The sequence below is a fragment of the Vicia villosa genome, linkage group LG1, assembly GCF_029867415.1.
Source record: "Vicia villosa cultivar HV-30 ecotype Madison, WI linkage group LG1, Vvil1.0, whole genome shotgun sequence".
Taxonomy (NCBI): Eukaryota; Viridiplantae; Streptophyta; class Magnoliopsida; order Fabales; family Fabaceae; genus Vicia; species Vicia villosa.
Window position 1 is genome coordinate 236,692,048 of NC_081180.1, and position 12,087 is coordinate 236,704,134.

Genomic DNA, 12,087 nt, shown 5'->3' on the forward strand with positions numbered 1-12,087 from the left:
ATGATTAATTCAGTTTAGTAACCCAAGCATGCAAGATCAGATACAAACCTATATATTACTAACTATTACTAATAATAAATGCATATAAAACTTAAGGTATTTAAAAGCAGCGTAAAGAAATCAAAGGAACAAAACTTGAAGGAATGGAAACTTCTGAATGAAAATTCTGGCAAGATTAATTAAGCTTTAATTTGACGCAGGTAAAATGAAAACTCTGAATGCAATAACAATGGCGTACTAATCCTTCAATGTGAACGGTTATTACTTTTATGGTAAAATATATGCCTACAATGAAGATTAGGAAAACTTGGATACTGAAAACCTAATAAAACTACCTTTTCATAGTGTTACAGGTGCATAATATTAGGTCAAATCATGTAGAAATCATGGGAGAAAATTACGGTGGAATAGGGAAGACTAGGCCACTTTCTGTTTCACTTTTTCAGGAACCGAGGTGCATGGAGGGCGCCACAAGTAAAAATTAAAGATTGTGGCTGTCAGGGGTGCCATGATGGGCGCCAAAATGCCTAGACTCAGTCTCTTTGATTCATTTCTCTATCTCTTTCTTTCTCTCTCTCTCTCTCTTCTAGCATTGTAATGATTGTCATCAGAATAATTGTGTTGCTTTTTATCTGTTTTACTTTGTTTTCGTTTGGTTTCTTCCTATAATGACTTTGATTTGCAAAGTATCTGAAATATGCACAACCACAAGCATAACACTACAAAATGGAATAAATGAAATTAGCACATATGAAAATCGAGTCAAAATACATTGTGTGTTTTAGTGTTATCTATACGAGTTAATTTGTTAAGGTTACATCACAAATGTTTATGTACCGTATGTTTAGGTTCAAAAGAACTAGTGTTGAGATTTTTATGTTCAGGAGAACCAGATACGTGGCCTTAAACCGACAATAATTGATGATGATGGTGATGATGATGATGATGTATTTAGGTTCGAAATAACCAATGACGTGGCCTTACACCGACAATAATTGATGCTGACGTGTTTAGGTTTGAAAGAACCAGTGACGTGTAAAACTTACGTCAAGTGAAGATGATTGGAGTTGGAGGATATAGATGACAATTTGTTTTTATTACATCCATGCATCATTTTTATTAGACATGGGTAGGGCTTCACTCCCATAACGAGTTAAGACTTTGGTCCAATGACAGTTTATGACTTCGGTCTAATGACCAGTAGGACTTCAACCTAATAACAAGTTGGACATTTCAGTAACACACCTTAGAATATCTGAATTATTGGTACCACATGCATGGAAGTAAAGAAGATGAATTCCTTACATATATATAATTGCATTTATTGATTAATTATTGTTATTGGATTTGTATGACAAGTGTAACTGTGATAATATACTGTCCTTACTTTTATACAATGCTAATATATGGAACGTATTTTAGAGGCTAATGATTCATATGTGTTATGTGTTTTAGAGAAAGACATAGTTGGCCTCTTCAATATATTTACTTTTTGTTTTTGTGTTCTGCGAGTTGTTTTACTATATATATCCTGAGTTAAAATGAAGTTTATTTTATTTATGAGACAATTAAAGTTATGTTAAGATTTACTTCCGCCACTATAATATGATTTGAGAATGTGAAAAGTTGAGTTGAGAAATGTATGAGTATTTTATGATGCATGTTTTTTAAAATAGAAGTGGTTGTGGTTTAGGGTCTTACAAGTCCATCAAATTTGGGAGAGTCCCTCAAATTATGAGACTATTTTTTAAATAGAAGAGATTCCCTGAGCCATCACCTAAAGACAACTATTTAATTGCTTAAGCTCTTAGTTGAGGGATGAGCCATCATCTAAATGTCTAATGTTTAGCTAAAAACGTCAGCTTTGAATGTGTCAATCATTTACTTAGTCACACTTACTTTCCTTTAATGGAGGTTTTTTCACTAAAGAATGAAAATCAAGTTATTATGGAGGATTGTTCGCCATCGGAGATGGTGACAACGACCGTCTCCTCCTATCCTCCTTCTTCATACATGTTACTACTGCGAAAAATAATTGAATCGCCATTGAGATATCGCTAAGATAGTCATTATCAACATGAGTATTTTACTAAAGTAAGTGAAGGACATTGTCCTTTGTTATTATATTAATCCAAAAAAATGAAATATGTAATACTATCATTATACTAATTGTTAGCATATAAATGCACAAATACTCATTATTTGGAGAGTTTTTGCTAAACAAACCAACTCAAATTCTGTGTCATTCTATTTCTCTGTCTATCCACTAAGTTAATCCAACCTTTTTAGTGGTCTCCCTCTATGCCTCCTTGCCTAATACGTCATATTTATTTCATTTATCCAAATCAAAACATTTAAAATATTATAACTTGTCTAACAATCAACCAACCATCAATCAACAGGTAACTCATAAAAAAAATTAAAAATAAAACTTGTGGATAATTTTAAAAACTAATTTGTTTTTCCTATATAATTTTGAAAACTAATTTTAATGTATAAGCTAAATAATATAGGACAAATAAATTTTTCCATTAATACATCGGGTGAAATTCAAATTGAAGAGTAGGCAAATGAAGGAAAATAGGGTATGGTCCTCAAGCGAAGCATGTTTAACAAAATAGGTATGGTGTACTTATGAATGAATTAATGAAATTATATATTAGATTTAAAGAATATTTGAAATCCATAATTAGTTATAATTAATTTTAAGATACTTGTCTATACAAATCCTCCATTCAATTCAATTCAATATTATTTTCTCTTAACTTGAATTAAAAAGATCATGAAAATCATGAATTAAAAAGATCATGAATATCATGAAAAGTCTTACCATAGTACTAATCACAAAAACCATTTAAAAATTAAGTTCTAGTTTTAAAAATTAAAACCATGGTATTTATTTAAATTAAATTTCATTATAAACTTATAAAAAATTTGTGGGTAGTAATGAATTTAATACAACAATTTGATCAAGAAACAAAGTAGGCTGTGTGTCACATGGTATTATTATTACTAAAACGAGACTACGCTTTGCTATATTTATAGAGTACAATTTTAGCATTAGAAGGATATAGAAATACAACATTCTCACATAGGCACATGATATATAATGGTGGATATTGCATTCCTTTAACTTTTGCTTCGAAGGAAAAGTAAGTATGATAGGAAGCAATTCCTACCAAGGTTCTAAACTAGGGTTTAAATTAGAAAAGGGGAAGAACAATAAAAGGGACTTAAAGTAAAAGATAAAATTAAACTTGATTTCATTGATTGATACTCTTAATTGTGTCAAAGACATTACATATATAATATTCATAGTGGATCCTTAACTAGAAGACCCAAACACTATAAAAAGCCCAATAACTATAAAAGTACTACTAATAAAAATTAGACATTAATTTAAATAACTAAATTATTTATCTAAATAATTTCTCTTCTCTATCATTACCAACCCCTTCAAAAACAACCTTGTCCTCAAGGTTGTACAACCAAATTGCTAAATCAAGTTTTCTTTTTCCTCTCCTGGATCCCATTGTTTAAACTGAACAAAACAGTGGATGCGGTAGTCATTCATTGTGAAGAACTTTAATCCAATGACTGAGCCAAATATCACAAAACACAACATGTAGATAAGTGATATGGCAAGAAAATAACTATAAGAAATCATCCAATATGGCCCATCACCGAGACCATGCATTTTCATCATGATTCTTAAATTTTGCTGCTTCTCATAAACTAATGATGTAAGGACAACACAGTCTGTTTCGTTTAGGGCCTCTGCAACACCTCTTGAATCATCAAGCAACAATCTCCTGTGGAGCATTAGCTTGATTTGTCCATCTTCTAAGCTGGATGGATTTTCTCCCAAATATGCCTTGACATAGTAATTTCTTAAGTTTATAAATGCCTCAGCCAGAGGTAGAATTTGAGATTCTATTTCTACACCGTTAGAGTCATGAACTGTAACATCACCATTGATAACGGGAATTCAAATCCCTTCATTCTTCTTCCAACCAAGGGAGTTATAAACCACAGTAACCAAACTCTTTCCTTGAACCAGTTCAACTTCTGTTGCAGGACAGTAAGTAATGTTCAAAAGCGGACATTGGTGAAACTTTGTAACTGGGTTCTGACATCCAGTAAACAATGTTGATTCAGCCAAGCAAGCCAGTGATGATGAAACCAGTTCCTCTGCCTCCTTGTAGCCTATCGCCATCCGTTTAGCATAATCATTGGCCACATGCTGCTTTTCCGTGCCAGTGACTGCGTCATGGTGTTGAGCAATTGCTAAAGCATCCGCTAATGAATCTGTATTTGGCCCCGAGTTCTTTCGCCCTCTAAAATATTCTAGTTGTCTTGCAGCCAAATAATAGCCACTCATTAATCTGACATAGAATTTCAAAGCTGGCCTACTGGTAAAGTATCCTGTCCATAAACCATTTGCACGATCTGCATAAGGGAAGAAATCGCCGGTTTTGATTGGCCAAGACTCATTTGCAGCATATTTAGCATCAGTATATATGGATGGCGTAGAATACAAAGCATTGACACGTCCATCCTTGTTCACATAATGAATAAGCTTGTCCAATTGCCGGTACCATGTATGTGCGTATTGATACTTAAAATCGGTTCTCATTGTCCACATTATGGGATTTGTTCGAGTTATGTTTGCTTGTATTAGTGCAGCAGCAACAAAGTCGTCCACTTATCTTGCACGTTGTAATCGAACAAATCCATGTTATCTTGAACTATTTCGGAATCATCATTAACTTCAAAGTAAAATCCAGAAGGAGGCTCATAGTTCTTAGGGAATGCACCACCGAAAATCTGAGCAGAAGAAAGTATACTCACCAACAATGAATCAAAGCCAACAAGGAAGTTCATCTTCTCACCAACAGCACGCGAAGATTCGATAACTCGGGTCGACTCAATGAGATGTGTTAAATCGGACATCATGAAAATGATATTTGCTAATAATCTTGAACTAAAATACCTTGTGATAATCATTGTTGTGGCTTTGAGTGTAGCTTTGGGTGGTCCTGGATCGTAGGTCATGGAGATGATGCGCAACACCTTTGCGACAAAGAATCTGGCAGCGTCTCGTTCTGGCATTTCATCAAACAGATGGTGAGTTGGTTCAAGTGGAAGCAGCGAGACTGGTACCGTGATTGAATCAAGTGGCTCTGGCAGTGGAGACGGCCGTGATTGAATCGATTCAGCACCATCATCTCCATCAAGCACCGAAGCCTGACTTCCAATGACAACAGTGAAAGCATCATGATCATCTCTAAGAGATTTTTTTCCTTCCTGTTCAGCCTGATGGTCATCTAAAATATCTATCTTTTCACGCTTTTTCAATTTCATTTCAGCAACAGACACCTCAAGTGGTGTCACATCAGGTCTATGCTTTTGCTCTAACTCCTCTTCGGATTCATCATCATAGGAGGAAGGAAGAGAAATACCATCAGTGTAAGCAAAAGCTTTTGGAGAAAGTTTTGACTTCGGCTTATTCGAGGAAGAAGCTTTTTTAGGTTTATCAGCTTTTTCCTCCATACTTTTAAACATGGCCGATACATAAAGTTTTTCTCTCTTAGAAACATCCTTACTACTTGCTTTAGCCTTTGGACATGGACCTGCATCATCTGTTTTTATACTTTCCATTGGAGAAAACTGAAGGAGTTTGCGGTGGCCGGCGGTGAGGCTGCGACAGCGTTTTCCAGGAAGATGAGTTGGATGCAACTCCGACTTGATTCCGATGATGCAGCGACTGAATATGAGTTTTGTGGGTTGTTTGGAATTTTTTTTTAATACAAGGATGGGTAACATGAAGATATTTATAAAAATCTCTTCTATTTCTATAATGTGTTTGATATCTATGAAAAAGTGTGGAAGAGGTATTTGTTGCTCGGAGTTGCTGATGATAATTAGTGTAATCATATGAATAAGGGAATGATGAATATTGGTTAGGTGGAGGAGGTGTATAACCATGATTAAAATACAAATATGGTGATGGTGTTGGAACACATGGATTTGTGTAATAGGGTGAGAAAAGTTCCCATGGAAAGGATGGAAATGAAGGTGTGGTAGGAGTTTGATTTCATTGATTGATACCCTTAATTGTGTCAAAGACACTACATATATAGTATTCATAGTGGATCCTTAACTAGAAGACCCAAACACTATAAAAAGCCCAATAACTATAAAAGTACTACTAATAAAAATTAGACATTAATTTAAATAACTAAATTATTTATCTAAATAATTTCTCTTCTCTATCAAAGTAATTATTGGAATTATGATTCCTTGCATTTAAGATTCACACATTCAAAAAAATCTACACCACTGATAATAAACTCATTGCCTCACAATACATCAATAAAAATCCATTTAAATTTATCAATGGTGTTGATTAACTCTGTAATCACTTTGATTGCAGAGAATCCAAATCCAATTATTTCAAGTTTGGTGAAACGATTGAGATTCAGCAATATAAAAATATTGAAAGAAATAAATAAGTGGTGGAAGTGAAACATTAAATGAAAAGTGAAAAGAGGTAAAGCGACTAATTTATTAAAGCGGTCAAAACAATCTTTAATTCTTAATTAATTGGAATGAAATATTATTCTTATAAACAGCTTGATGATGATCTACATTATAGTACAAGTCAAACCATGTCCCATGATTTCAATTATAAATTTTTCTTATTACTGATTTATTTTGAAATATATTCTTTGAACCAGGTTTCATTTTGGTATTTTATCAACATTTTCTTTGGGTTTATCTTAAGAGTAACAATAATTTTTTGTTATTTACATATTTATTATTTTAATCAGTTAGCAAATATAAATTTTACATAGTAAATAAAAGCAACAATAATAAAAAAAAAAGTTATGTGTAAGTAAAGATTCTCATATCCATTTTTCTAGTTATGTCTTGACAATTTATTTATGATCTATGTAAATTATCATTTAGTATTTTTCAGTCAGTTTTCAAACCGTGTCACATGTTTTAATTTGTAATCTTTCTTATTTAATTTTTAATCTTCTTTATACAATAAATATGTGTTAAAGTGATACTTGAGTGGAGTACAGGCATAGTCACATGTTTCAATTCCTATATTAACCATTCTATTTTGAACTAAACTTTTTGAGACACGTTTCATTTTGGTGTAACATCAACAACAATTTTAGTTTTATCAACAGTAATAATAATTGTTTGTTAGTGCCAATTACATATTTATAATTTTAATCAATCCGTCACAAATATAAATTAGACAATGTAAATTAAAACAACAGTAATTATGTGTAAATGAAGTTGTCATCCATTTTCATTGAGTTAATTCATGATAAATAATTTAGACTTTAAATATTAATTTGCAATCTTCATTATCTGAATTAAAACTTTATTTATGACCAGTTTTAAATTCTATTGTATAATTTGTTGCTTTTGATCTAAAAATTTAAATTAATTTTTTTAATGTGAAAATAGGATATTTTTTCTTTAATTTTGAATAATATTGTACCAATAATGAGATATTAAATCTGAGAAATTTATTTTTAAATTATGGAGGTATAATGATGAAATGAGAGGTTATATGAAAATTTTGATTTTACTTGTAATTTGATATAGCTATAATTGGCGCATTCTTGATTTCCATATTAATTTTTGGGTTAAATATACAAACGCCCCCTGTAATGTTAGCGAGATTTGATTTTATCCTCTGGTAAAGTTTTAGCGAGATTTGATTTTAGCCCCTGGTCTGGTAAAGTTTTTTTTGTAAAACAAACCTCGTAATATTAAGATTCCCTCGTTATAGCCCCTGAATATACTATTTCAGCTTAGATTCTAATTTTGAGTGACGTGACAGTCCAGCTGCATTTTTATTTTATTTTATATTTAATTTTTTTAGCCACGTGGAATACTTAATTCTTTAATTTATTTTTTTTATATATTATATTTTTAAAACTTTTTTATATCAATTTTTTTTTGTAATAATTCTTTTCTAATTTTTTAAATTAACGATTTTAACTGTTTGCTTTTTTATTAAAAAATTATATATGGGCCCATGCAGATGATAGGTATTTAAGTAGCCCATTTACTCAATCTGTTTTCATTTTGTCTACCAACAAGTGAGTTTGGTTTATAAACTCTAATATGTTTTCATTACTACTCGATGTGGAAGTTTTTAGCTTTACAGCAACATACCACTCTAATATGTTTTCACTACTACCCAAATATTAAGTATATCTTTAAACTTCAACTGAAAAATTAGATATATCCAAGATATTTTTAGTGTTTTCCAACAACACAAACTTAACTAATTCAAATAACTCAAGTAAGAAAAATTAAATTCAAGAAGTTGAAAAGTAACAGCAACACGTCGTGGCTGAGTACATGCAACCATTCTACCATGCTTTGTATAACCAGCTTCGTGGAGTACATGCAGCCAGTCTACCATGCTTTGTACAACCATTCTAACAACAGTAAAACTAAAATGTAATGTTATAGGTATATTAAGATCCAGAAGTTGGTGTACCATGCATGACATTTGTAATATTTTTTTGAAACTTGTAGTTAAAAAGTTTAAGCTACTAACAGATCTTGATGTTTGAAACAAGACAAACCTTAACTCATTAAGCTGATTCTTGGATTAACTTGTATCAGGTCTTCGAGCTTAAAAGTGTTTTGGAAGTAAAAGTGTGAGCAATTATATGTTATACTTTTTGTTTTCTATTTATTTCTTTCTCTTTGAAATATTATTTCCATGTCTTCAAGTGAAATGTCTTTCTTTTCTTGTTCATTCTACCAGAAGCTTTCTGAAATATTGGGTTGCTTTTTTTTATTCTTTGAATTAAGTGATAAAAATCCGTTCTATTTGAAGTTTTGAGCAAGGAAATCACATGGATTATAGACACTTTTTAACTAATTGTTTGGTGTTGAATTTTATGTTTGCAGACAAGGAAACCATGTGCTTCATTGAGAGAGATTAATCTCTTAATCTAGGTAGGACTTCCATGGAAATGACCACCACCACCAGCTGCATGGAAAAGACAAGAGGAGCTACATGTATGTTAAATGATACATTTCCATTTATTCTTCACTTTTAGAAATTATTAATATTCCAACTTTAACAAAATGTATCATTTATGATGAATGGCATGCATGCACATGCAGACAAGGTTGCATGCATTAAACTCTTCCATTTGGAAAATTGTGGATAATGAAGCTTCATGATAAGGAACTGGTACGTGCCATCACTCCATGTGGAGGCCTAAGCCTTCCTGCACCATTTCAATAAACATTGTTGTTAAGAAAGATCACAATTCATAATATAACTTTTTTAAAATAAAAAAGAAAGAAAAGAGAAGATAAAGGAGAAAGGAAGAATTGAAATGCTAAAGAGTTACTGATCTATTCTTGTTAGCACCAAGAGAAGTAATATTGCAATTCATACCAGCAAACTTTGAAATGAAGGAGTCCCACATTGAAAGTTTAAAAGAAAATGAAAGTGTTTATAAACTTGATTTTCACAACACTTTTCAAAAAGATCAGCAGTTGGGCTGCTATGTAAGACTAATTTGGCTTTAGGTCCAAAGTAACATTTTAATACTTTAAAATAATAATTCATAAAAAATGTGACGTGGACTGCCATGCTAGCAAAATGAAAGAATCTTTGCTTCAATCTGGCAATCAGGGGCCTATTCGACGGAATCTGAAAATTACGAGGGTTGTTTTAAAAAAATTTTTTTTACAGGGGCCTAAAGAGAATCTCGCTAATATTACAGGGGGGTTTTGTATATTTAACCCTTAATTTTTTTCAAGTGGATTTAACCACATCACTTTAAAATGATTATTTTTTTCTTCAAATAAGTTTATCCTAATATATTGAGTTTATCCAGTTTTAGTGAGATTCTATAGGGTTGCATCTTCTTATCATTTGAATGTTTTCTATTGCAACCTAAGCTAAAAAACCAAAACAATAACTCACTCCCTTGATATCTTTATGTAATCATGCAACTTTTTTTTTCAATTTTAGATAGATTACAAAATTCTGTACATTTTATCTACTTTTCCAAAAACTCTCCGTGATATACCATACCTTATGATAATAAATTTGGAAGAATTTCACAAAACATGTTGTAATAATTACAGACAGATTAATTTAACTAAACAAATGTTGAATCATAGATTGTGAAATATGATTCACCATTAAAAAAACATGTTTTAATTGGTTGTAAGAGAGTTAAGAGACTGATAACGTTCAAACTTGTTTGGTGATAGAGAAGGTAGATAGGACAGATTTTTTTGTTGATCAAAATGCAATATGCTCCTTTTGTGGTCATTTTACTATTTCTCACCCATATTTTAATTTTTGTACTAGAAACATTAAGGTTTAAACCTAATAACCATACATATCTAAACTGCAATTCTTCTTAACTTCTAAGATATATTCTGTTGTGTCACAGATACATCCAAATGATTTTCTATAAATTAATTAGTTTTTAATGATGATATTAATGTTCAATATACATATATTCTACCATTCAATGATATGAACATTCTGGAAAACATGATAGTGGAAGAGCAATTTGAAGGGAACTATGCATGCCCAAAGTTCATATTTTCCAAGTATGAAGAAATGTAGATGCACAGCCATGGAAGAAAGGAGTTATTGTTAAACTGCTAGGTAGGAGAATAGGTTTCAAGGTGCTAGAGACAAGGTTAAAGAAAATGTGGGTGAGGAAAGGAGTCATCACTATCATAAACCTGAGCAACGAGTACTTCTTGGTGACGTTCACAAACGATGATGATCGTAATGCAGCTTTGAAAAAATTTCATTGGTTTGTTTATGACCATTATCTTACTGTCAAGGAATGGAGTCCCAATTTTCACCAAGGCAGCGGTACTATTGAAAAGGTGGAAGTGTGGGTTAGGATTGCAGGATTACCAATTGAGTACTACGATCCTCGAGTGTTGAAATTCATGGGTAATAGGATAAGGAAGAGTTTGAAAGTGGACAAGAATACGTTGCTGCAGGGACGAGGGAAATTTGCACGACTTTGTGTTGAGGTTGATCTTTCCAATCCATTACTGGCTCAATTCAAGATAAAAGATCGGAAGTATAAGGTTGAATACGAAAGTCTGCATCTTTTGTGTGTTACATGTGGTCGATTCGGGCACTATAAAGAAGGATGTCTAGAGAAGAATGCACTTTGGGATAACATGAAGTATGAAGGAGTCAAGCAAAATGCAATTGGTGTCTCAAACTCTTGTGATGGCCCTTGGACGGTGGTTCAGAAAATCCGGAGAAGCAGGAAACACGTATTGCAGACCAGCAGTAGAATGAAGTCTCAGGCGAACGGATAGGCGGCAGGAGCCAGAAACGGGAAGAAAATCTCCAAAGTTATTGTTGGAACATCAGAATCGGGATCAAGGTTTAATGTATTTAATGCGTTAATGAATGGAAAAGATTCGATATTATCAGAAATACATGAGGACACGTTGGAACAAAACAGGCATATCTTTGGTGGGGACCACGACATGCAGAAGAAGGGTTTTTCATTGGTCAGCAATCCTAGTGACCAAATGAAGGTAGGTAACAAGGGCATAAGAGGAAAGTAATCGGAGAGCAAGGGTCACAACAGTAAAAAAAATAGTAAAACTATAAGTGAAATAAGGACAGATGGCAGTAGCTTGGGGGGAGACTGACAAAAGGAGAGTATGGTATCTAGGATTAAAAAACAGACAAAAATCACAATCAACAAGGAAGTACATGATAAAAGTGTAGCAGTGAGCCAAGGCACAATATTTAAAAGCAAAACAACAGGAACGACTAAGAAATGGACTGGGTATTTGGCCGAGGTTATGGGAGACAAGGGAGCAGAAGAAATAATATCCTCTCTTACTAAAGTTTCTATTGAGGGGCTTCCTAAGGAGGGTTATAAAAACAAGATTCTGGACCCAATTCAGAGCTGATAAATTCAGAGGCCCAATTCTAGAAGAGATTATCCCACATAGCATGAAGGCTCCTGAGTTAGGTAATATTTTTGTCTTTGGCAAGGTAACTACCTCCCTTGAGCAATTTGA

At 32.6% G+C, this 12,087-nt stretch overlaps 1 protein-coding gene and 1 pseudogene across 1 annotated transcript; one reads left to right on the plus strand and one right to left on the minus strand.

Moving 5' to 3' along the window:
* Nucleotides 1-3,343: 3,343 nt before the first annotated feature.
* LOC131596926 (uncharacterized) lies at nucleotides 3,344-5,826 on the minus strand (annotated as a pseudogene).
* A 4,905-nt stretch (nucleotides 5,827-10,731) lies between these two features.
* LOC131596932 (uncharacterized) lies at nucleotides 10,732-11,367 on the plus strand. The gene has a single exon (XM_058869665.1). The coding sequence runs from the start codon at nucleotides 10,732-10,734 to the stop codon at nucleotides 11,365-11,367; it is 636 nt and encodes a 211-aa protein (XP_058725648.1).
* Nucleotides 11,368-12,087: the final 720 nt, after the last annotated feature.

What these genes read in the sequence shown, in the direction of transcription:
- LOC131596932 (XM_058869665.1), top strand. Translation starts at nt 10,732, where the DNA reads ATGTGGGTGAGGAAAGGAGTCATCACTATCATAAACCTGAGCAACGAG.